This window comes from Sturnira hondurensis, unplaced genomic scaffold, assembly GCF_014824575.4.
Source record: "Sturnira hondurensis isolate 20B ecotype Veracruz unplaced genomic scaffold, ASM1482457v3 Scaffold0007797, whole genome shotgun sequence".
Lineage (NCBI taxonomy): Eukaryota > Metazoa > Chordata > Mammalia > Chiroptera > Phyllostomidae > Sturnira > Sturnira hondurensis.
The window spans coordinates 902,411-927,647 of NW_028080428.1; the positions used below are offsets into that span (position 1 = coordinate 902,411).

The window sequence follows — 25,237 nt, forward strand, 5'->3', positions numbered from 1 at the left end:
CCGTTGTGCCACGCCCGGGAAGCGACTGCGGATTGGAGGCATGGGGCGAGGGGAGACAGGGCTGGGCAGAGGCGCGGGGAAGACCAGTGAATGGGCAGAATGCTCAAAGAGGCTGATCCTCCTGGGCCTGTCCATCCATGAACAGAGGCGAGCAGGATAGAGAGAGAAAGAAGAAAGAGCAAGAGAGAATGAGAAATGGGAGAGGGCATGTGCCAGAGAGACAGGATGAAAGAGAAATGGAGAGAAAGCAAGTAAGAGAGGGAGACAGCAAGGGATAGACCCCAGGGAATGAACTGGGGCCTGCAAGGCGGAGGCAGAGACACAATCAGGGACAGAGTCAGAGGTAGAGACAGAAAGAGAGTGAGAGACAGAGAGAGGGGGAGAGAGGGCACCACGTATCGTGGGTGTGAAGAAGAGAGAGGTTGCGCCTGGGGTGTTAGATTCCACCGGCAAAGGACTACCAGGTGGGGTGGGGGTGGGGGGCAGGGATTTGTGCACATGCTCACAGGTACCCAGGCTGGGGGCAGGGGACCTGGGCGTAGCTGGCCCACACACGGCCTACACCAAGCACCTATTCTTAGCCCAGAGCTGGACAGATTGGCGCCTGTGCATGCCCCTTAGGGGGGAGTAGTCTGATGGGGAGCAGTTGGTACTTAACCACACAAATGAAGCCTGGCTATTGAGGGTGACCGAGTGCCAGTCCTGGAGGCACAGAGTCTGCTGTGTCCCAGTAGCTGAGAACACCAGGGTGGTGGCAGGCCCTGTGGGCTGGGGTGAGAGGTGCTCTGAGAGCCTGGCCTGACGCTGAGTGAGTGTGCAGAATGGCTGTGTCGGGGAGGCCAGGGAGGCCACGCAGCCCTTCGGGCCAGCAGGAGCATGTGCAAAGGCCCTGGGCCAGAGAGAGCTGCGATGCGTGCGATGCGTGTAATGCGCCTAGGGCACTGGGGTGCAGGGCACACACACGGACCCGCCATGTGGGCTGGGGAGCAGGAGCTGTGCAGAGCTGAGGGGGCTGCAGGGTGGGCAGGTGCCGGCTGCTGCAGCTTTGGGTGGGGCCGCTGACCTCCGGAAGGAAGCGGGTGTCGCTGGCAGTGAGCGTGAATGTGAGAGCAGGGTGGGTCGGAGCTCCGTCCTGCTCTGCCCGCCTGCGTCTGCAGTGACCTCCTGACGGCAGCCTGGCCAACCCTCTGGCCAGCCCTCTGGGGCGCTGTCCAGGCGGGAGCAGAGATGGCGGCCACGCCAGCGGAGGAAGGCGTCCTGAATTAATCTGTCACTAGAGCTTGGCCGTGGCAGGCGCAGTCATGATTTAGATGAATAATTGAAACGCTCCGATACATTTATTATCCCTTTAGTGCAAAAGTGGCAGAGAAAGACGAGGCGTAATTGAAAAAGCGCGCACAAATCTCCACGAGAAAGCCGGCTCCTTATCGCTGGGTAAACATTTCAGCCCTAATAAACAGGAGAGACACACGTCAGGGCCCTGTCGATTCCCATCCTGATTTAGGACCCGCCTCCCTTCTTACCATACAATAAGAGAGTGTTCAAAATTTTCTTTTTCTGTTGAGCCAGTAAAAGGCTCTCCAGGAGGGAGGCGGGAGAGCAGGAGTGGGCCAGGTGGTCTCCGGGCCCCAGGGAGGCTGGAAGGCTGCCCGGCCCCATAGGTCTCACTAATGCAGACACTGGGCCTCCGCCTGGTGGGCCTGCCCACCCTCTGTACCTGTTGAGCTCCTATTCAGCCACTAGGGCCCATGTCAAATGTCCCCTCTGTTGGGAAGCCTTCTGCCAAAATGGGGTCTCTCTGAGGGCAGAACTGAGTCCCGAGTCCCAGTGTCGGGCCCAGGTACTCCCCACTGTACACGCGCACACTCAGAAGGAGCCCTGGGAAGGGATGGGGAGTGGAGGGCTTCCCTACGAGTTATCGTGGCCAGAACCACCTAGCATGGCCGCCGGGCCTGGTGGGGGCTCAGCCCCACAGTGAGGCAAGCCCAGGAGCCCTGGACTCTATGGGGCAAGTTCTTTTGACCCAGCAGCCCCGGGGGGCTTTCACTGAGGTTGGGGGTGCCCGTCAAGCTCCCTTCCCTGCTCCCCAGAGGCCGCAGGCCTCTCCTACTCCGAGCCATCACACCCTAGCAGCACAAACTGTGCTCAATGAGCCAGAGTCCTGCAGGCCAGGCCCTGGCTGGGTGGTTCAGTTGGTTACAGTGTTGTTCTGCTATGCCAAGGGTATAGGTTTGATCCTCGCTCAGGGAACATATAAGAAGCAACCAATGGATGCATGAACGAGTGGAGCAACAGATGGTGTTTCTTTCCCTTTCTCTCTCTCTCAAATCAATTAAAAATAAAAAGTAAAAGTAAAAAAGCCTTGCAGGCCAGGCCCCACGCCCCTTTGAGGGCCTCATTCTGAGCTGAGAGCTGCCCCGGGCCTTGCTGGCTTATCCTGTTGGCCCCCGGCCCCCCAGCCCCGCCACAGGACTGGCCGGCCTCCCCAGGGTAGTGAGACCTGTGTCCCGGCTCCTAGAGCAGGACCCGAACACACAGCGTGCAACTGACTGCCCCAAAAGATCCCCCAGCACCCTGCTCCCAGGGAGGATGAATTCTAGGGGAGACAGGCAATGAGAACAAGCCCAAGACACCATCCATTCAGGGGGATCGGTTCTGTGGAAAAGGCACAGAGCAGGGGCGGGGCCAGGTGGGCAGGGCAGCCTCACTCACTGGCCAGAGCAGGCCGAATGGGACTGGAGCATGTTACCCACCTGGACGGCCGGGTCGGTGGGTGGGTGGGCAGGCAGATAAATGGGTGGTGACAGGAGTGGGGGGGGCGTCAAGGCCTGAACCCCTCGTGGTGGACTCAGGAGAGAAGGCCTGACCGGAGTCCATCTGGGCAGAGTCGGGCCAGCCTCCAGACCCCCCCGCCCCCGGTCCCAGACTATCCTGTCTGTGTCCCCACCCTGGAAGGCTGGTGGGTTGAGGAGGGCACAGGGCACAGGGGCCGACCTGAGGGCAGAGATGGCTAGGGGATCTGGGCCCTCTCTCTTCCAGCCCCAGCCAGGTGTTAGGCCCCCACCAGCCCCAGCCTGGCCCCTACCCCAGCCCCTCCCTACCACCTCCACCTTGTTCCAATCACATTAGCAGAGTGACAGGCCCAGCGAGTACTTGCGACGGCTCCATAAATCTCAGCCAGCGTTAAAAGGCTGGGCTCCTCACCCACTTCCTCCCGGGTCTTGGCTCACCCCATCCATCTCTGCGTCAGCCGGGCCGCACTTGGGGGCTTTGCTAGCCTGCTCTCACCCTCAATGACACAGGAAGGGGAGTTAGAAGGACCCCCATGGGCCTTCTCCCCTTAGTCTGGCCGGAGCAGGTGCCTTTTGACCTCCAGAGAGAGGTCACCGGACCATCCATGAGCCACACCCTGTCCTGCCTAAAACCTCAGTGGCTCCCACACCCTCGCCAGCAAGTTCATAAATACGTAAGGCCATCCCTGCCTTCACGTGTTCATTCATTCATTCGACCACCATTTATTTCCTCATCGAGCACCTGCTCTGTGGGCCGGACGCCGCTCCAGGTGCCGGCAACACTGCTGGGCCCTCTGAGCTTCCGTTCTCAGGGGAGACAGACCGTAAACAACAAACGTAACAAGCCAGGGAATGATGAGGCAGGTCAGCAGGGAGGTGCTCTAAGGGAAATAAAAACTAGAGAGGTGTGAGGGGCCCGGGGAGCAGCGTGGGCAGGGCAGGTGGCTGTAATTTCAGTTACGGGTCAGGGTCGGCCTCAGGGAGGAGGCGCCATGCAAGGAAAGACTGGTGAGAAGTAAAGGAGCAGCCACGCGGCCGTGTGAGGAGGAGCATTCTGGAACGGCCAGTGCAAAGGCCCTGAGGCAGGAGTGGGCCAGGCCTGTTTGGGAAGAAAGGCAGGCTCAGAGTGGAGACAGGGCGGGCCATGTGGTGGGGAGTTTGAGAGGTGCTTAGGGACCTGTGGGCCTTGGCCTTAGCCAAGTTTTGAGCAGGGGAGGGGTGTGACCTGACCGAGGATTTAGAAGGCCCACACCTTGCTGTGAACCTTGTCTTCAGACAGTGAGTAACTAAAAATCCAGCTCCGAGGGTGGTCTCAGGCTCTTGCCACACCTCGAGCCTCCCCTCCCCAGGCTGGGCTCTGACCTCTCCATTCTCCCGAGTGTCCCTCAGCCTCCCCGCTGCCCCTCACGCTTCCCAGCCCACCATTCCTACTGCTCTCCACCAGCTCTCTCCTACCCATGCCGAGGGCGCCGGTAGGGTGCTACCTCGTTCCAGGAGGAGCCATCTCGTGCCCAGGCCTGGACAGGTGCCGCTCGCTGAGCCTCACCATACCTGTGGGCAACGGCCCCCGCCCCAACACAGACCAGCCTGTGTAGTGAGGGAGGCTACCATCTGGACTTGGAGCTCTGGGAGGGCATGGGCCACACCCCTCCGGTGCCTGGTGGATTTGTCCGGGCACCCAGTTCAAGGCCTGGCACACAGTAGGTGCTCAGTCACTGGGGATGAACGAGGGGGTGGCTGCGGGCAGAGCATGGCAGGCGTCACATCAACAGGGCACCAGCCTCCTCCAAAAGGACAGGCTTCGGAAGAGGGTCCCAGCTGTGCCCCCGTTCCCCAGCAGAGCCCCCCCATTCTGGGAGGCCTCCAGGGTGGCTGTGCCCTCCACAGGGACAGCTGGAGGGTGAGTGGGGAGGGAGGGAAAACATCTCCAGCCACAAACACCCCCGCCCACGTCCTGGCCGGTCACCGGCAGCTCTTAGTGCAGCTCTTATTCATTCCTGACCTTCGCTGCCCCTTTTATTTTCCCCCCTTTTAAAACCTGGCCTGGGCCCCGCCACCGCTGCCGTAAACACAGCCCCTGGGATTTATCCTACGGCGCATTAACCCCTGCCCCCTGCCTCACCAATCATCCCGCTCCCTGCGCAGACAGCGGGCAGCGCAGACAGCGGGCAGCCCAGCCATTGCAGCCCGGCGCTGGGGCGAGAGGCTGTGAGGCAGGCTGGGCCCAGCTGGCCAGGGCGAAGGCCCTGGGACACAGGGGCTGCCCCATCCCGGGGCACCTGCTGGCCCCGCCCTGGCTTCCAACCTCCAGCCCAGCTGCCCTGCTGGAAGCCCTGCCTCATGGTGACCGTGAATAGTGAACACACAGACAGTCTTGAGGGTGAACGGCTGGTGGGACTCTCCCTGACCATGAGGCCTTGACCTGCTTTCAGAGATGAGCACAGGTGAAAATTTTGTCCTCCCAGGTGGGGAAACTGAGGCCAGAGGGGTGCAGAGCATGCCCAGGGCACGTCAAGGTCAGGAGCAGGGCCGGCTTTCCCCATGAACACCCGCGCCCTCCCCAGGTCCTGGCGTGGGCCCTTTAGAACCTTACATGTTCCCTACCTCCCAGTTACCAACCAGGAGGCCTCTGTTCAGAGGTTGGGGACCTGCCGAGGTCACCCAGCTGTGAGGGACCCAGGCCTGCCATGCAGGGGTCTGGCTTTGTCTACAGGGGTGGCAGACCAGACAAGGCTGAGAGGGCGCGAGGCAGAAACGGAGGGCAGAGATGCAGCGGGGGCCACAGGAAAGCTGTGGCAGTAAAGGCCAGCAGCAAGCTGGGCTCAAGGGGTGGGGTGGGGCGGCAGGAGGAAAGAAGCAGCCGTGGAAGGAGCAGTATCACCCGTACCCCAGACCCCACCCACCCCCGCAGCCCTGGGCCTCAGGAAGGGCTCACTCACCACCGCCTCCGCCGAGCAGGGAGCTGTTGGCTGCAAGAGAGAGAAAAGGCGGGTCAGTCCAGGAGTGGTGGGTGGGGTGGGCTCTGCCAGCTCAGGCACAGGGTGTCCTCTGGGGCTCAGCAGAGAAGGGGGAGGGGAAGGGAAGGGACGTCCTCCCCACTGAGGCCCAACAGGGCCTGGAGTTTGGGTGGTGGTGAGGGAGGGCCTCAGATTCGCTGGGGGCCTGCCCGCTCACCCCCGAGGCAGCTGCACGTGGGGCCTAGAGTAGCAGATGACTGCGGCCACACGTGTCTGTTCTCTCACTGCCTCAGCCTCTGGCCCCACACTGTCTCCTGAGGACGGGGGCAGGGGTTGGGCCTGGGGCAGAGCTGTGGGATGAACAGGCCGTCTGAGTCCCGGCCTTGGGGGCTCACCAGCTGCAGAGGGACCCGAAGCTGCTAGGGGACAAGCTGTTGCTGCAGCCTGGGCCGGGGGTCGAGGGAAGAGCACACGAGACCGTGGACCAGGGCTGGGACGGCAGTGGCCGTGTGTGAGGTTAGGGCCTGGCTCTGGGGCAGTGCAGTGAGGCCAACTGGTGGGTGACTTGAGGGTCACCTTCCTCTGTGCCTCAGTTTCCCAGAGAGAAAAGGTTGAGGGAGCTCCTGCCCTTGCCCCATCCCTCGACCAGAGCTGGCCAACCAGCTGCCGTGGCTGCCTGTCCATCTGGCTCTGCCCCCTCCCACCTCTCCACGGGGCTGACGGGGCGGCAGAGTGAAGCTGGCAGCCTCTCCACTGGAATGTCAGGGCCGTTCAGGTCAGTGCCCTCTCTCCAGCAGGGGCTCCAGCGCCTGGCCACACAGCTGCATCTGCGTTAGCTGCTGGTGCTAATCAGGGCAGATGATGGCAGTCAGGGCAGGTGTGTCCCCAGGCCCAGATGCTGCCCAGGTGGGGAGACCAGCTGCGCCACAGCCACTCAGGCCCCGGGAGCCCTGGCTCCCGGCAGGGCCTTCAGCTCCTCCACCTCTGGCACCGACCCTACCCCCGGTCGTGTTGTCCCCTCGGTGTGAGGGGACACACAGCAGAGCCTGCCGTTGTGAGTGAGGGCCGTTTCCCGCTGGCCAGGCTGTGGCCCCGGGTGCCATTCGGAAGCTGCGGACGCTGCTAAGTGGTGTCGGCGGCTCCGAGTGGCTGGTCTCCCAGAGCTGACAGCGCTTCGCCTGGGGAATAATTAATTCCACAGTCCGAAAACCCAGGGCTGCACGTTGCCACGTTACTTGCCAGATTAATACAAGCAGCTAATTAAGATGGAGAGGCGAGGAGCGGCTGGGTGCTCCCAGAGCAGGGCTGGGGGGCTGCGGAGAGCTCAGGAGTGGTGGGGGGGAGGTGGCTGCGAGGCAGCTGGAGCTGGATCCTCATGAGAGCAGGACAGGGGCCACGCACGGACCCCCGGGGAAGACAGGCTGGTGGCCGAGGGGCTGGGCCCGAAATGGCCCTGGATGTGGCCTCTGCCCAGGAACATACGTTTCGATGACAGAGTGAGGGCTTCACACGTGGGATCCTGTTTGCTGTCATGGCAGCCACAGGAAGGGGCCGCTTTCCCCTTTGAGGCCCAGGAAGCCAGGGCACAGGGGCGCTGCCCTGGCAGCAGGAGGATCGGAAGGGGGTCTGTGTGACTGGGAAGCAGGGCAGACTGCCGGGGGGACTGTTGCAGGGAGGCCACCCTCCAGGCCAGGGCGGGGCCTGCCTGCCCCATACGGAAGGGGAGCGCACAGTAGGCTCGCCGCACCCCAGTAGGCCTGGCCACAGAGCAGGGGGCTGGGCGTTGGGACAGCTCTGCTGCCCTGGAGCCCCCAGGGGCATCTCCCGGCACCCCCCTTCTCTGTTGTCTGAGGGGCAGTCCTGGCTGCTGTCTGTCTGAAGCTGCCTTTTGTGGCCCTTCCCCACCTCCCCCATCACCGCTCTCTCTTAATTAACACCGGCTGCAAACGAGCTGGCTCCTACTCTGTTGGCTCAGGGCCAAATGGGTTGGCAGGGAGCCTCCAAGGGGCAGGAGGGGAGGGGCCCTGACCCGCTGTTCCGAAGGCCCCTGTTGGAAGGAGATGCCAAGCCCCCATCTGTCCCCTGGACCTCTCTGTGTGTGACCCTGTCCCGGAGAGGGAACTGGGGTGAGCCGCGGGGTGTCCGCCGCGGTAGTGATGTCCAGGAGCTGAGGTGGGGGGCCTCGAGCTGAGGCTGAGCTGGGAGAAGGGCTTGCCAGGTGGCCGGGTGGCATTGCTGACACAGGTGGGCAAGAGCAGGTGGGGCGGACGCTGGCTCAGACTTGGGCTGCACAGAGGCCCGTTCACCGGCTTGGCCCCACCTCAGCAGGTGTCCTAGGAGGCTTGTCTGCTGTGCCCCTTGCCTCCAGCCCACCACACTCAGCAGTCCTGTGGGTGGGGACTCGGGGAAAGGCAGCGACCCTGTGGCCTGGACCTGGTTGCTGCCCTCCAGGGCCCTGGCTGCATGCTGCCCCCGTACGACTGACTAAGGTCCTCAGCTGGGCCAGGCTGCCGGGGTGAATGGCCTGGGGGTTTGGAGAGGACACCAAAAAAGGGGGGCAGTGCCAAGGACACCCACAGGCCATCCCTTTGGTCTGTCACCCAGCCCCCCCTGAAGCAGGGGGGTTCCAGGTCATCCTCTCCCCAGGCCAGGGCTGCCCTTCCCCCTCCCAGAGCCCAGGATGCCGGCCTTGAGATCCCAGCTCCTGCCCCTCCTGCTCTCTGCCCCTTGTGACCCCCTCAGTTTGGGTTCAGACCCTAAACAACTGTTGAGTAGCCCATTTCTCAGATGGGGAAACTGAGGTTTACAGAGTGACTGGGTAGGGGTTTGAACAGCACAGTTGCTTGTGGCCCATGTTCTTCCCCCCTGCCCCTCCCTGAGTGTGGGAGAGTTCTTGACCCCTCCCTTGGGAGGCATGGTGACTGTCACCAGAGCATCCCGGTGGCGGGGGCGGGGGGCGGTGAGCGCTGGGTCTCCAGTCCAGGCGGGCGCTCTACCCAAGGGACCCAACCTACCCTGGGACTCGGGTCTTTGAGCTCACAAGGGGCTTGGTCAGCTGGGCCCAGGCCTTACCCTGGTGGCCCCTGGAGCGGCATGAGACTTATTCTGCTTTGGGGGGCAGTGCAGGTTTCTGGGACAGAGGGAGCACCTTGGGGGCTGAGGGCGCCTGGTCTGAGTTGGCTGGTCGGCTCTCGCTGCGGCCCAAGGTGGCGCAGCCCCACTGCGTGCCCCTGTCGTGGACGTGCCTGTGCCATGCTCCACTGGACTTGATTAACTGGCTCCAAGCCTCAGTGCTGGGCCTTGACCTTGGAGTGGAAAGGAGGTCTGCACCCCTTATTACCAGTCACTGCCAAATCCTCTGTGCCCGATGGTGGCCCTCTAGGTTGGGGGCTTTGGGGGCATCTCCCCCTCTCCAACACATTCGACTGGCTCTCCCCTGCCCCCACACTACTGCTCATACAGTGTACACCCCCAAACCCACTCCACACCTTCTCAGGCCTGGTGCACCTCCTCTGGGGAAGCCCAGCCGCTCACTGACCCCACACTTGCTGTCCCTGTGGGCGGGCCGGGGTCCATCCCCAGCCTGAGCTCCAACTCCTGACCTAGTTCGGGGGCTGGCATGTGGTCACTGGCATGTGGTCACTGCCCTGTGAAAGGGAGACTGCTTGGCCACTGTCACTATAGGTCAGAGGAGGCCCCTGAGGGCAAAGGCAGACCTGAGGGCCCCTTCTTCCCTCTCTACTCAAAACAGTTTAATTGGGTGCCAACCACGTGACAGGTGCCACCAAGTGTACAGAGAAGCAGCAGACACCGTCCCTGCAGGAAGGAGTTCCCGGTCCTGGGGGCAGGGTAAGGAGTACTGGCCATGGGGAGGGATGTGCCGGGCCAGTGCAGCCCTGAGCCCGGGCAGGCTTCCCAGAGGAGGTGGCCTGTGAGCTGAGGCTGGAGGGAGGCAGCGCCTTCACGGAGAAGAAGGAAAGACATGCAGGGAAGGGCGGGGCAAGGGCCTAATGGGGCAGAGAGTTTTCCTGGAGAGAATGGGGAGCCCGGTGGGCTGGGCCTGACTCTCCACAGCTGAAGGGGCCTCAGAGGGGCTGTAGGAACTGGGGTGGGGGAGGCGGAGTTGAGGGGGGCAGATGGAGGCTCTGGGGCACACAGACACTTCTTCCTTCTCTGGTTACTGACCCCCCCAGCCCCCTCGCTGTCCCTGCTCCTGACCGCAGCACCCTTGTTAGGAGGACAGCCCCCACCGGGAGGGCCCAGCCCAAGTCTTGGGCCCACAGTACTTTTAGGAACCCACGGAAATGGAATTTCTTTTAAGAAAAAAGTGAACTTTAAGGTTGAAGAAAATGTTTTAATATATAATGTTAATTTATTTGTCTTTATGCCAATAAAGTAATCAAATCTAACTTTCACATTTTTTATGGAAAAGGGGCCCATCATGGCAGACGTGCCTGGGCGGAGGCCAGACCAGCTCCGCACTCACGTGGGACACACCATCACTAACCTACGTTGCCGATGTGGACCTTCTCACGCTGCAGAGTTGAGTGTCTTCCATTCCCCTCCCCCGCCAGCTTCTTGATCAAACCCTGGCCACCGCTTGCCTGGGCCTAGGAACCAGTCCCTCGCATGCCCGGCCCGTGGGCCCCACTGACTCTCCGAGTCATTGCTTCCCCTCTCCCTCCATCTCTCCCTTGGCCACTCTCCCGATCCTCACACTCGCTCCGTGCCCCCCGCCCCAGGGCCTTTGCATAAGCTGGTACCTCCGAGGGGAAGATGCCCCCGCCACCTCCTACCCTGGGAGTCAGCCCTGAGGAGCACGTCAGTTGCCAGCGTCCAGGACGAGACCCTGGTTCCGCCCTCCTGGGATTATGAATCCCTGTCTCCAGCATCTTCACCTCCCAGGTGAGCGCCCGCCTGCCTCACTGCCCCACTACCTCTCCCCGTGTGTCCCATCCACAGCTGTGTCCCCAGCTCCCAGCATGGAGCCTGGTGCACAGCAGGGGCCAGCTGGCAATTTACTGAACAAACCAGATAGGTTGTGTATGGGCTGTGCCCAGAATCACTGAGCTAGGCCACCCAGGGCCTGCCTGGCTTGAAGCCCAGGCTCTTCCCCCCCACCCCCGGGTCTTGCAGAGGGGCCCACCCCTCGGGCTGGGGCCTCGGCAGCGGGACCCGGGGTGGGGGCCTGCAGGCCACAGGGTGGGCCCAAGGGCAGTGGCAGGAGATGCATTGGCTTTTCCCTGCTGGGAACGAAGCCCTCCAGCCCTGGCTGGTGCAGCGGTGAGGGGCGGGGGTGGGCACCAAGGGAGGAAAGAGGGCACCGCGCGGGGCTGCTGGCAGAGAGGAGACTCAGTGACCTGGGGAAAGCGCTGAGCAGGTTACTGGGCCAGGGAGAGGCCTGCACACGGGCACAGCGGTGACATTGAGCCTGCACAGCCCCTCGTGTGGTTCGTGCCCAACCTCTGCTCTGAGCACCTTGTCCTGGCCTCCGATGCCAGAGAGGCCGCCAGCCAGGCTTGGGGAACTGGGGGCTGCGGCCCCACACCCGCAGCAGGCCTGGCGCGCTGTGCCCCTTCCTCCTTGGTGAGGTCAGGTCTTGGCTTTCTGTCATTCGACAAATATGAGTCCAGCCCCTACTATGTGCCAGGCTCTGGGACGCAGAGCCGTCCTCCAGCAGGGCTGGGAAATGACGGCAGAGAAGAAACCTGGATGGGAGAACTGGTCCGCTCGGCTGGGGTTGTGAAGGGAACCAGGGGGAAGGGAGTGGCAGACGGGCGGGCGGGGCTGGCCCAGAGGAGTCAAGGGACCTGCGGAGTAGAGGGAGCCCCGTGAGGAGCAGCCCCCAGGGGCCAGCCCGTGCAAGGGCCCTGAGGCAGCAGCAGGCCTGGCGGTCTGAGGCACATCCAGGTGGCTGCTGTGGCTGCAGCCGAGAGAGTGGGGGTGAGGAGTAGGAGAGAAGGTCAAGGGCAATGGAGGCAGGAGGGGGACCGCTGGCTACTGCACTGTCCAGAGGGTCCCTTTCCAGACCTCCCTGTGTGTCCGACATGGCCCCTGCGGGTTCACTGCAGCTGGCCCGTCTGGCCTGCGCCCTCCCCCGCCCGGCCCCCACGGCTCACCTGTGCCCCGGAGCCTGGCCCAGAGCCTGGCACCTGGGAGGTGATGGCTCATTACTGACCGGCTGCCTCAGGCGGCACAGGCAGGTTTCGGGGAGTGGGCTTTGTTCTCAGGAAATCAGTGCCGTTGCCCCCCCACACCCCCCAGGCCAGTGGTGTTCTTGAAGGTGAGTCGTTTAAAACCTGTTTTAGATGAGAAATGCCCCACGGAGTGAATAAAATGTAAAATGTGCTGACTTTTTGAAGATAAAACAAGAGACTTCAAAGGCATCTCAAGCTGCTAGAAGTTGCCCAGTTTGACAAGCTCTATCCCCCCAGGCCAAGGTCACTGTCCTCTAAGGTGGGGCTGCCCACGAAAGTGAGAGGGTTACTGGACATTCCCCAGGCTTGGGGGAGCTCGTGGGGGGCAAGGGGGCGCGTGTCTGTCGGCACCGACCTCTGGCTTCCACATGGGCCTCTGCCCATCGTCTGGACACGCGCACCCCCTGCACCCTTCCCACCCTGTTTTCAGGTGGGGAGACGGAGGCCCAGTGAGGTGAAGTGACTTGCCCAAGGCCACAGCACTTATCGAGAGGAGCCAATGCCGTTATGCTTTTCCAGGCCTGGTCCAGAGTCCCGCCCCATGCCGTGAACTTGAACTCGAGACTGTTGCTCTACTCACTGGGGCCTCGGTTTCCTGATCTGTGGGGTGGGTAGGTCATTTAACTGACACCCTCATGGGTCAGATGACAAAGAATAAAATGCCCGTAAAACCGCTATGGCCTCATATGGTGTCACAGTGGCAATGGGTGTGGAAGCTGGGGTCCCTGGGTGCAGGGGGTCTGCAGCCGTCCCTGGTCAGCCAGGGAGAAGGGCAAGGTCAGTCTGCGGACAGGCTGGATCAGTGACAGCAGCTTCTTAGCGAGGTGCGCTCTCCAGCGTCCCAGGGAGAGCCGCGGGGACGTCATTAAGTGTGTGGCTTCAGTCTACAGACAGGGACTGGGGGCTCCAGCAGGTGCCTGGCCCCAGGCCACACGGGTTAGAGTGGCGGAGACAGGATTCAAATTCCGCTGGTCTGACTCTGGAGCCGGAACACGGAGCGCCCTGCCCAGCCAGACACGACTTGTTTGCCTCCAGGACTCAGCCCCTACCCCCTCTTCTCTGAGCAAAGCCTTGCAACTGTTCAAGCCTATTGGGAGGTATACCCAGTGGGGCCGCCACTTCTAGGAGGCCCCCTTTCACTGGCCCTGCTCCTCTGCCTCCCCGAACCTTCAGTCCTGCCCCTACCTCCCACTCAACCATGTCCACCCGGTTCTTTGGCCCCCTCTGCCCTGGGCGTCCCATCCCCAGGCCTCTCCCTGCAAAAGCCATCCAGTCAGCCATCAAACTCAAAGCCGGTGACTCGGTTGGGATTCCCGCTGGCTTGGGCCTCTCCTTTGTCCCCTCCTGCCTGGGTTCTTTGGACTCTGCCCCTGGAGCCCCAACATCCTAGCCAGCCACCCCCCAAGCTGGACCCCAAGATGGACCCCAACCCTCAGACCCCCAAACCCATCCTTAGGCACCTTCCACCTGTTGGTATTTTGTTACGCAAGACATTCATAGATAATATACATCAACCTAACACGCAGAAACAAAAAGCAAAAGAAAAGTGAGGTGCCCGTGAGCACATCACTCAGATCCAACGAGGCCCCTGCTCGCATTTTCCTACAGGACCTCGCAGACTTTAAACAAAAATAAAAATAGCTAATAACGCATTTATCAAGCAAATTCTCTGTGCCAGGCACTGGGCCAAGTGTTTCAGGTGGATTCTTCATTTCGTCTTCCCCTCCCCCGGAGCCTGGTGAGAGGCCGGTATTGTTCCTGCTCAGAAACAGAGGCGCCGGGGGCTGAGCGACTAGCCCAAGGTCGCACAGCTGCACGGGGAAGTGGGGAACCAGGGTTCGAATCGGGCTGTCAGACTTCCCGGAGACCCTCGAGGGCTGTGGCACAGCGGGACGGGTGGGCTGCCTGGGCCTCCCCTCCCCCGGGAGCCAGAGGACAGGCGCCCAGCATCCCACCATTAGCATAACCATGAACGTGAGCCTCCCTGAAACCCAGTTACCAGGAGATGGCTTGGGCCCCAGCCAGCTGGGTGCAGTCTCCATCCGCACAGGAATGAGGGGCTGGGACCCGAGGGAGCCCTGGCGGGTGGGAGAGCCCATGGCTGACGGAAGACGCCCCGGGAGGGGCCCCTGCTCTGGGCGGTGAGGGTGGTCCTGAATGCAGCCCACTGATCAGTCCCACTGGACCACCCTGACTACCCCCAAGGGCAGGTCACAGGTTCTTCCGCACCCCCCCCCCCCCCCCCCGTTTGCAGGGTGACCCCAGGCAGCCACCCTGCCCTGTCGGAGCTTCAGTTTAAAACCAGGGGCTATTTGAGCAGAAAACAAACCCTGGGTTTGGAAGAGGGAAGAGCACTTGCTGGCTCTGACTTTGAACTTCCCCATGAGTGCTCGGGGCCCACCCACTGTCTCCTCCCTCAGGGACCACTGCTCTACTGCCCCTCCCCCTCCCCCTTTCCCGTTGATTTCTTGTGCATAAAGGCAGGGGTGTGCACGCACACACGCAAGCATGCACACGCCCCCTGGACCTGCTGCCAGCTCAATAATTACACCACCATAGAGGAGTTGAAGCCTCCCCCCGCGCCCCCCACCCCGCCTGCTGGGGAGCCAACCACCCCACCATTAGCAGGATATTCCCTAGGTTGGCATGTCTTCATTTTACATAGAGCGGAGCCGCTGGGATTAACTGCTACTGTTCCCATGGTGCGTGGGAGACAGACCCACCCAGGTCAGCCCCAGCTGCTCTGGCCAGTCCGTTTTCACTGCCGTATAGTATTCCAGGCAGGGCCTGTCCCCTACTCACCCACCTGTCCCCCCACTGACCGACGGCAAGTGTGGCAGTTTTGTCTCTTGCAAACCCAGCTGCAGGAGCCTCTTGCACACACCCTGGAGCACGCACATGCCAGGGGTTCCATCGGGGAGACGCCAAGGAGGGGGCCTGCTGGGCTGTGGTATTCGCACATCTTCCACTCCCCTGGTCATTGCCAAATTGCTCTCCAAAGTGGCTGTTCAGATGATCGCTCTAAAATATAAATTAAATCATGCCGCTTCCCTGCTCAAAGCTCTCAAATGGCTTCCGATTACACCTAGAATAAAAGCCATACTCCCCTCCACGAATGCCTGGCCGCGTCCCACACTCTGCCTCCTGGCCTCCCTTCTCTTCCTCCAACAGATCTGGCTCTTTCATGCCACAGAGCCTTTGCACATACTGCTCCCTCTGCCTGGCACACTATTCTTTCAGCTCTTTCCAAATTGGCTTCTTCTCATCCTTCAGGTCTCAGTGAAAATGTCACCTCCTCCGAGAGGCCTTCCTTGACTACCAAGGGAAAGTGCCTCCCTCCCTGTTCCTCTTATCACACTGTTTATTTCTGTTGGAGCCCACACCTCCGTCCGGTGATGATGTCATCCCTGAACTTGTCTGTTGCTGTGTTGCCAGTGTGGCAGCCTGCGGGGGACCTAGACTTCTTTGGTTATCCCTGTACCCAGAGGCCAACACGGCTCGGCACTGAAGGACTGCCCTTAGTGCCATTCATTCATCCAACAGACCTTGATTCAGCCGGCCTGTTGGTTGCAATGTCTGGAGGAGTGAGCTGTGGGGGAGGGGAAATGGTGGGGGAGGGGCTCCGCCGAGGGGGTGTGGCCCAGCTGAGGGCAGAGGGGCAGCCAGGCTTGGCTCCTGGCTTCTGCCATGGCCATGGGGAGCCCAGGCAGGAGATGGAGCAGGGAGGCAGCAGGGTCAGCTTTACACTTTAGAAAGATCCCCCTCAGAGCTGACCAGGGGCAGGGGCTGGCAGTGGCCAAGGATGGGCTGACACAGGGGCTGGCAGAGAGGCAAGGCTGAACCCACAGGGACCAGTTAGAGGACCGTGGGAGACGGGAGTGGGTCAGGCATGGCGGGATAGGCTGCCAAAGCAGCTGAATCAGGGCAATGGAAGGAGCACTTTGCATGCGAGCCTCCCCTCTCCTGCCCCCCCACCCCCGCCGCCCCACCTTCCATGGCAGCAGGAAGCTGGGGGGAGCCCCCTGATTTCAGAGAGGGCAACGGAAATCCAGCGGCTCCTCCCTGGGTCCTGGGGAGGCACCCTTGACCTAGCCTTGACCCTTGGGCACAGATGGGAAAGTAAGGCCCTAGAAGGAGAGCAACGGGAAGAAGGCCTCCAGCTGGATCCCCCTTGTTGCTTCTGGAGTAGGGTGTGCCACACTGAGGCCCAGCAGACATCACCGCCTTCTCTGTAAGGATAAAGCAGGAGGCGACCATCACGGCCCAGGGGGTTTCTGTTAGACAGAGGGGAGGACTTCCTTGGAAACTGCCCCAGACATGGCCGGGTCAGGCCTGTCTCCCCGGGGCCGCCTGTGACTGGTGCCCACTGCACCTGACTGGGACTCTCAGGACCAGAGATTGGGGGGGCGGAGGGGGCGGGCGGTGGCTCATCCAAGGTCACTCAGCCACGAAGAGGCAGGTCAGTCTGGCTCCAGGCTCAGTGCTCTTTCAGTGGGAGTGCCCGGGCGCCTGTCGGAAGGGCCAGCGGGGTGGAGTTGTGGAGAGTCCCCGTGCCCTCCCTGCCTCGGACCTGGGGGTCAGGGAGCCCAGGGCACCCCTGCCCTGTAGGCCTCAGGGTGGCCATCTTACCCCCTTCCAGCTGTGTCCTGTGGGGGACAAGATAGGATGCCCCTGGGCTGGGTGTCCCTCCTCTCTGTCTTCCTGACCTCCCAGCCAGGACTCCTCTCTGAGGAGGGAGGAGGAGAAGGAGGGAGGAGGAGGAAGAGGCTGGCAGAGCAGCCATTGGTATGCAAGGCCCTGCCTCAGCCCCTCCAAGGCCCAGCCTTTCTGCATGGCCCTTTAAGAGTCCCTCCTAGGCAGCGGTAGCTTGGCAGCTTGGTGGTTGCTGGGCAACCCCATCCCCCCCCCATCACTGGCACCCTCCCCTTCCCCCTTCCCCTCCTCTGTGCCTCCTCCCAGGCCCAGTCTCAGCAGTGCACTTAGCTCAGAGCCCGCCAGGCCTGGCTGTACCTGAGCTCGCAGGTGGGGGTCTTGAGTGACCCCCACCCAACCCAAGCCCTGGCCCACAGCTCTGTGCCACCAGGACTTGAGGAGGGAGACCCGGGCTCAGGACACCCTGTCGGTGGACTCCTCCTGCCCCCGCATCTTCAGTGGTTGGAGCCTGTTGGGGGCAGGGCAGAAAGGAGCCCAGGGGAAGAGCCCAGGAAGAGTTACCAGGGAGTCACTCAAGAGCCCCTGGGTGGGGAAGAGGCCAAGGTTGTCAACGGGGTGGGGAAGGATGGGAGAGGGAGGAGGTAGGGAGGAGTCCAGAGTTCTGAGCCCCTGAAAAGGAGGTCAGCAGGGGTCAGAAGAGGCACAGTGATGGGGTGGGGGTCACCAGAGGCTGGCCTCAGTAGAGGTCTCTGAGACCCCAATCTCAAAACCTGGCATCTTCCACCCCATGGTCCTTGGCCCAGCTGTCCCCTTCTCCGTTCTCCGTCAGCCTTGGGGACCCGCCCTCTGGCTCCCCCATATCTTGGGCGTGTGCCCTTGCTTTGTCCCCCAACTTCCTTCCTTATCAGGTTTGCACTTTTAGCTTTACCTCTGCTTCCCACGTCCTCGACCCCCCGCCCAGGGGCGGCTCGCCCTCCGGCCCTTCGTGCCTGGGCACATGTGTGGCCCCCATAGGGGCCGTCCTTCAAGACACGGTTCACTCACAATTCTCTGCCTGAACTTGGGCTGAGGGTAACGGGTGAAGGAGAGCGGAGTCAAGAAGTGCTTAAATCACCCTCAAAAGCACCAGCTCTTCTGGGAAAAAACAGCCAGGGAGGGAGTGGGGGAGGGACGGAGAGGGAGGGAGCGGGAGGCTGCCCTGGGCGTCTGGCGGAGATGGGGGTTGGGGGCGCAGTGATGCCACTTGTGGGGAGAGGAGGAGGCTCCCACAGGCAGGAGGGCCCATCAGAGACAAGCCCAGCGGGGCCGTAGCCTCCATCCCGCCAGGGGAGGCAAGCTGGCCCGGAGTCCTGGCCTGCAGGGCGGCCCAGTGCTGCCTCTGCTCCCGCCTCTCCTGACCCTCTCCACCGCCCCCAGTCCCAATCTCTCCCACCTCACCTCCCATCGCCCCTCACCCAGGCCCCACCCTGCCCCTGCCCCAAGGCTGGAAGTGTGTCTGGCCTCCCTCCGACTGAGCCCCCGGCCCACCATCGTCTTAGGGCAGTGCCTAGTTTGGGACAGCTGTCACCATAGCCTGACTGGGCTGTTCCCTCAGCCACTCGACAATGTCTGACTGCTCCTGCCGTACACAGGGCCCTGTGGCAGATGCTGGGGACACAAGGGGACCGCAGGAGGTGCTTGCTGTGCCCTCGAGGTGCTGGGAGAAACGGACGCCAACAAAACACGGCTCTGTCAATTGCAAGACTTTGCAGCTGCCCGCCACACCCTGGTCTCAGTGAGTTAGAGTGTCGTCCAGGAGATAAACACTGGAGCGGCACAAGTCACATGTAGTCACAGACTTTGGGACCTAAGTGCTGCCGAGGGGAAGCTGAGGGAGCAGGGACAACGGGGCCACCTCATTAGGAAAGACGGGGTTCGGGAAGGCCTCTGGGAGGCCAGGACGGTGAGCCCTGGACTGAGGGGAGCAGGAGCTGGCGAGGCCCAGAGGCAGCACAGGGTAGGGGGTCGGGGCCCAGCCCCAGTGCCCGGGGCAGGAGCGTGCCCAGAGGCAGGTGGCGAGGGGGGGGTGTTCCCTTCCTGGCCAGCAGCTTCTCTGGGACAGCTGCCCCCACCACCCCTTCCTGGGTCACACCTGCTCGCAGAGCTCGTCCTCGGGCTTCATCTCGCCTGGCTTTGGTCCCTGGTATGCCCCTTCCCTGGAGTGCCCTCTCTGGTACTTCTTCCTGGGCTGGGGACCTTGCTCCTTGTCCTCCTTGTGATTCTGCGCTGGGGCCCACCCTGCCACCCTGTACGCTGACCATGTGCTAGTAGGGAGGGGTCCTGAGCCCCGTTGCCAAGCAGGCTGGAAAGGGTTAGCGCACAGTGGGGGCACAACATGGTGGTCTTAGGACTTGGGTCTGAGAAGCCACTTGGATGTCCTGGTCAGGGCTGGTGCGCCCGTGGTTCATGGAAACACCCCTGGGTGCACCAGAGTGTCACTGGGGGCCATAGTCTGGGGTCCTAGGGGGCAGAGATGAACTTCTTGTGCCCCCAAGCAGGGCTGAGGGTGGCACGACCTTGGTTGACAACGGTCTAACAATGGTGAGACTATCACACCAGCCCTGGGAGCTCTGGGATGGCCCCACTGAGGTGAGAAAATTGAAGGGCAGTGAGGCCGGGTAGCGCCTGGGTCACCGGTGGGCCCGTGGGGAGCGGAGCCCAGATCTGGGCCCTTCAGAGCAGGCAGGCAGGTGGGAGGGGAAGCAGGGGTGCTGCGGGCAGAGCCTGTGTGACCTCGGCTGCCCAGAGGGAGGGCCCGCCACACCCAGCCGCTGGACTCTGCCGGGGTTACTGCCACCCTGGGAGCAGGGAGCTGGGGCTTGTTGAGCCCAAGGTTGAAGCCACAAATGGTCCCCAGATGGCTGCTGCCTCGGGCTGAGAGCCCAGCTGGGTGACTAGGTCAGACCTGCTGGGCCGGGGCCCACCACCCTCGCTGCACGCTGGTGCGCACAGGGGCTCGGCAAGCGTTTGCTGAATGAACCAGTGATCTTTCCGGATCTCAGAGCTGGTGGTCCCCGGCTGTACTCACGCTCCCTCCTGGCACCTGAGCCTCCCGAGATAAAGGCCAGCTCCCCAGGATTGATCAAGGCCCTGCGCACCTGGCTCGGCTGACACCATCACCTCCTCACGGTCCCCGACTCCCGTCCCCTGAACACTGCTGACCCAGGGTCCCTCCGCTCCAAACCACGGTTCTTTCAGGTTGCAGCTCCCGTGAGCAAGCCAGAGGAGCATCGGGAGTATGCCCAGAGCGTTCCCCTGACCCTCTGTGACCTGGATGACAGCCACCGCCCTTGGGTAGCTATCCTTGCCTGTTGCAGCTGACCCAGGCCCCCGAGTGTCCTGGGGTCACTCGGTCATGAGGATGTCTGTTGCAGCGTGACCACACTGATCCTGCTAAGGCCTGTCTGGGTGCCCATTCCCCCTGTGGGACTTCCTGCTTGGTCTTTGGTGCCTCCCCAAAGTGCTCGGGACGCGGAGCACCTCCACAAACAGTCTGTGCAGCCACCAGGCACGGCTGAGCGCGTTACGGTACATCCGCTCGAGGGAATATCATGCAGCCATTAAGACCACAATTAGGAAGATGCTATTTTGATATCTGAGAGCAACAGTCAAACAGAGCTACCTGCATACCACCCATTCCTCCTCGTGGCACTGGGCACTGCTCTGGGCCAGCCCTGGGCTTGGTGTGTGGGCGACAGGGGTGGAAAGGGGTCCCTCCTTCAAGGATGCAGTCGGGAGAGGAGGAAGCACGCACATCACTCCCCAGCAACATGCACAGTGCAGTGATGGAGGAATGCTGGAGCCCAGGGGCCCCAGCGTCCATCTGGGGGTCCGGGCAGGCGGGAGGGAAACCACAGCGCTGTAACGACGACAGCTGACAGCGTTCGGACCAGCCTGAAAGGGCGCAGAGGAAAGAAGGCTGTTGGCGCCACAGGCCAGTGGCATCATGGGAGATTTTTCTTTCCTTTATTAATGGTATAATGCCATTTGGGCCATAAATAAAAAAAAGTGGGAGGCGAAAAAATAATAGCTGTTTGGTGAATTGAGTAGAAATCTGGAAAAGTAAGAAAGGGAGTTAAGGGGAAGTAAGTGGGGAGGTAGAGGTGAGGAAGGAGAGGCAGAGAGGGCAGAAGCACTGTGAGGCCAGGGGTGGCAGGCACAGGAGAGGAAGGCCTCCGCCCGTCCCTGGGCTGGGGGCAAGAGGGGTGGGAAAGCACGGGGTGGGGTGGGGCGACCCTGGGAATCTCCTCCCCCAGAGGAGAGGTGGCTTGGCTGGACCTTGAAGGACAGCAGAGAGCAGGGTGTGCTGGGCCCCTGGAAGGGTCTGTCGTGGCTGGAGCTGGGTGAGTGGGTGGGAGGCGTCGGGTTGGTTCTTGGGGGAGGGTCCCAGTCAGACTGCAGGGAGTCTGGGTATGGACCGGCAAGCAGTGGGGCCGAGGGCCAGAGGGTGATGGAGGCAAAGGCAGGGACTGAGAGCAGCCCTCCAGGGAGGGAAACGGATGGCAGGAAGGGATGGTGGAGCTTGAGCTCAGCAGGGAGCTCCTTACTATCCCAGAGATTGTCAGGAGCAGGGGGACTTTCCAGACTAAGAGGCGGGAGGTTTGGCCTCCCCCCTCGCCCCCCACCCTACACAACAGGTGCAGACATTCCCCAAGTCCCTAACGAGTGCGCCGGGCACTGCCCTGGCCATCTTCCTATTCGAGGTCTCCTTCAACCCTCACAAGCACCGTCGGAGGTGCGCGCTTAATGCTCCCATTTCTCTACAGAGAACGCTGAGGCTTGCAGAGGTTAAGTAACTTGCTCAAGGTCACAGTTGGGCGGGGGTGGGGGCTGAGATCTGACCTGCCCCTGCTCGCTCAGGCAGCTGGGTGGGGCAGCGCACAGGGATGCCCGGGCGTTTAGAATAAATGCTGGTAAGAGGCTCTAATGGGGAAGGGGCACCAGGCCGGGAGGAAGGGGTTACTTTCGCAGTCGAGTAGGAGGTTGGGTACCTGTTCGTGAATGAATGCATGGGTGGACGGATGAATGAATGAATGAATGAATGGATAGTTGAAAGGAAAAAATGAATGAGTGGGTACACAGAAGAGGGGTGTGAGGAGGGGCTGCGCGAACAAGAACCCCTTTCCCTCTTCCCCGCCCCCGCGCTGGAGGCTGGCTTTGAGCGTCTCCCTCCTCGCCCCGCGAGGGGGCTGGCTTCCAGATCTCCTTCTTTTACCCCCCAGCCATTTTCGCCACAAGGCAGGGGTAGGAGGACGCGGAGGCCGTTTCTCCCTCGCTGGGCCCGAATCCCCGCGCGGCGGCGCAGCCTCCCGCGCCGGGTCCTGCCGGCCAGTGCGCAGCGCGGCGCCCCCGCCCCCGCCCCCGTCGCCGCCTTCCCGCCCGTTCCCCCGCCCCGCTCGCTGCCTCCCCTTTCTCCTTCCCTCCCTCCCCGCTCCGCGCCTGCACGCACGGCCCCCGCCGCCGCCGCCGCCGAGAGGGGAGAGGCGGCCGCCCTGCACTGGTTCCCGGCGCCCTGCTCTCCGCCGCCGCTCGCGCAGGCACTGCTGCCGGCCCTCGCCCCGCCGAGCGCACCCACCCGGGCAGACGCACCCGGCTGCTCGGCGCAGCCCCGCGCACATCCCCCGCGACTCCGCCGGGTGCCGGAGCCGGGCAGATGCGCCGCCGCGAGCCCCTCGCCCCGGGCCCGCCACCGCGCTCCGCCGCGCGCCAGGGGCTACACTCCGGGGCCCCCCTGGGTGCCCTCCAGCTTCGGTTTCCGCCCGCTCTTTGGAATAACCCCTGAGGCTTCAGCCTTCGCCGCAAAGTTTCCCGAGGAGACCCGCCTCCCCGGCCGCTGCGCAGGTAAGGAAGGATTCACGAAGGGTGGGGGCCGGGGGCCGAGAGAGCGGGACGGGGCTCCGGGGCCAGCCAGGCGGGGGCTGGGAGTGCACGGAGGCGCCGCGGGTTCGGGCTGCCCAGCTTTGCCCGGGCGCCGCGGGGGCCGTGTCGCCTTTGGGATTTGGGGCTGGGGCCCCCGCGTCGACAGCGGAGCGCCGGCCCCGCCGCGGGGAGGCGCGGGGTTCGCGGTTGGCGGCTTCACTCTCCGGAGCCGAGGCTTGAAAGGGCGGGGGCTCGGCTGGAGCTCCAGCCGGAGCCCCTCGCTGCGCCCCCAGAGAGGCGGCCCGGCCCGCAAGGGGGCCAGGTTTGGCTGGCGGGTTCCGGCCCCCGCCTCACACGCAGGAACCAGAAGGCTTGGGGCGCGTGGAGAGAGGCAGCCGGCCGGCTCAGGCGCGGCGCTCGGGTTCCCACCAGCGCTTGAGTCACGGCTGGAGCGAGGTTTTATTTTTAAAACGACTTCAAGGGGGGCCTAAGCAGTCTCCAACTTCCCTCCCTGCGCGCGCTGTGTACTGTCAGCCCTGTACGGGGCAGGGGGCCGGGGCTGTGCACCTGGCGCCGGAACGGTGGGACCACCCCGGGGCGGCGAGGCCCCCCACCCAATCTGGAGGCCAGGCACACGCCCCTCCTCGTAGGGGAGGAGGCTCAGGGAAGGAAGCACGGCAAGAGTCGTTGCCCAGCTGCAGGGAAGCGTGGCTGATCAGAGCCCTCTGAGGAGAAAGTTGTGGAGCTGGAGCCATCGGAGAGCCGCCCGAGGCTTCCAGGTGGTCCGTGGGCTGCAAGGCTCTCTGGGATGTGTGGTTTTAAGAGAATACAGCCTAGCTGGGGTGTGCCAGGCCCCTGCAGCCCAAGCCAGAGCCCTGATGTGAATAAATAAAGCCCAGGCAGGGTGTGGGGGTGTGCGTGAAGGTGGGGGTGGGTGACTGAGTCTAGCTTTGCCCCACCCTGCTGCCCGGACCTCTGGGAGGACGGAGACCTGCCCCTTCTGGCCCACTTTCCGGGTGGCTTAGGAGTTGGGGAGGAGGCTGCCTGTGTGGCAGCAGCAAGCTCTTCGGGGTGCTGGATGCCTTGGGCAGAGGGGGGTGGGCTGGGGCATGCCCCTCTCGGCCCAGCAGCTGTGGGGAAGGCGGCCACGCTCAGGGGCTCGGAGCTGTGGCTTCTGGAGTGAAAGCCAAGTGCATTGCTTCCTGCCAGCCCCAGGAGGAGAAGCGCAAACATCACCTGTCAGCTGTGCCGACTCCGTGGGCGACTGTTTGGGGCTTCCTCAGAGGTTTAAAGTGGAAATGGCCTGAGCTGCGGGGCCTGTGCCCGCAGAGGACGCTGCCCAGCAGGGTGGGCAGCGTGGGAGACCTGGTGGGCCTGCGGGCCAGGAGGAGCCCAGGGCCTGTCACATTCTGACTGAGGGGCTGGCCATGGGCAGGTCTGAGAGCAGGAGAGAGGGGGGCAGATGGGTGTGGTGGGGGGGCTCTGTATGTGGCCCCAGCCCGGTGGTCTCACACAGACACAACAGGCCCCATGCGTCCTAGAAAGCCTCCCCAGCGTAAGTCCAGGCCAGGCGCACCTGGGGCTTCCGAGGCCGGCAGGCACAGTGCGCCCTCGCTCCTGCACTTACTGCTTCCAAGCCCCTCCACCTTGCCCAGCCTGTTTCCCTCGTTGGTGAGAAGGCGTTGACTGTATTCAACTCCTGAGGCTGAATGTGGGGGGCTCTGGACTGTTATAAAATGGGGTGAGGTGGACAGGTGCCCTGCTCCTGGGCTGGAGGGGTCCCGGAGGACTGGGCACCCGCAGAGCCCTTGGGGGGTTGGGGGAGGTCAGAGTCCCGACGTGATGCTGACCCGCAGCGGTGCCTCCCCCGTGCCCCCCCCCACCTCCTAATGAAAGCCCCTGGGTCCCCCCAGCTTGTTTGTAAGGGGAAAGTGGGGAGGGGTGCTGCCACCCCATCGGGGCCTGGCTACCGGGGCTGTGTTGGGGGGGGCTGTCAGCCTGAAAGACTCAGCTCTGCGGACTTGAGGCCTGGTGGGTGAGCCCGGGTCACCTACTGGGTGCCTCTGGCTTGCTGCCTCTGGGGCCCTGCTTCCTTGCCTGCATGGGGGGATGGAGTGGCTGTCCCCCCTGCCCCCCGGTGAGGATGTGTGGGCACCCCGAGTGTGGGAGAGCAGGGCAGGGCGCAAAAGATGGGCAGGTGGTATTTGTGCTCGCTCCTGAGCCAGCCAAGGGATGGACATGGGTGGCCCAGCGCCATGGCAGTCGTCAAGGAGGTGGCCTGGAGCAGGGGAGGATGCGGCCCCTGGGCACAGTCCCCTCTGCCCGGTCAGGTGTGACAGAGGCGGCAGGCTGAGGGGAGGCAGGGAGCTCGGTGTTGGGTGCGGCATGCTCGGCAGCTCTGGGCCTCTGTGGGGGGGCAGCTTGTGCAGCCCGTGGAAGGGGCGGATGGCTCCGGAGTGGCAGGAAGCAGGTAAAGACCCCGTCCTGCAGTTGGGCGGCCCCACTGTGTATCTCTGGGAGTTGGGGACCTACTGACTGTTGCCTCCCCAGCCGGCGAGGCTGCCCAGGAGTCCGGGCTGAGGAATGGACCAGTCTCCGAGATGGGTCTCTCCGGGGCTATGTGGGGCTCTGGCCGGGCCAGTCCTTCTGCCCCAGGGTGCTAGGGACTCGTGGCTCCTGGGGAGGGTGTCTCTGCCTGGCCTGCTGATCTGGAACAAGTGACCAGGTCTTGGGGGGCCTC

General features: G+C 63.0%; 2 protein-coding genes across 5 annotated transcripts in view; one reads left to right on the forward strand and one right to left on the reverse strand.

The window, feature by feature from the left end:
• The window catches only part of MACROD1 (mono-ADP ribosylhydrolase 1), a 134,144-nt gene that overhangs the window by 7,553 nt on the left and 101,354 nt on the right, over positions 1 to 25,237 (reverse strand). For 3 of the 4 annotated variants that reach the window (XM_037053016.1, XM_037053019.1, XM_037053018.1), the window contains exon 4: positions 5,732 to 5,761. The exons of the other annotated variant lie outside the window; for it this stretch is intronic. In XM_037053016.1, coding sequence (XP_036908911.1) covers positions 5,732 to 5,761 — 30 coding nt within the window. The remainder of the gene's footprint in view (positions 1 to 5,731; positions 5,762 to 25,237) is intronic. 4 annotated transcript variants of the gene reach the window in all.
• Positions 22,089 to 25,237, forward strand: part of FLRT1 (fibronectin leucine rich transmembrane protein 1) — a 65,231-nt gene continuing 62,082 nt past the window's right edge. The window contains exon 1 of the mRNA XM_037053015.1: positions 22,089 to 22,479. The gene's annotated coding sequence lies outside the window, so the exon portion shown is untranslated. The remainder of the gene's footprint in view (positions 22,480 to 25,237) is intronic.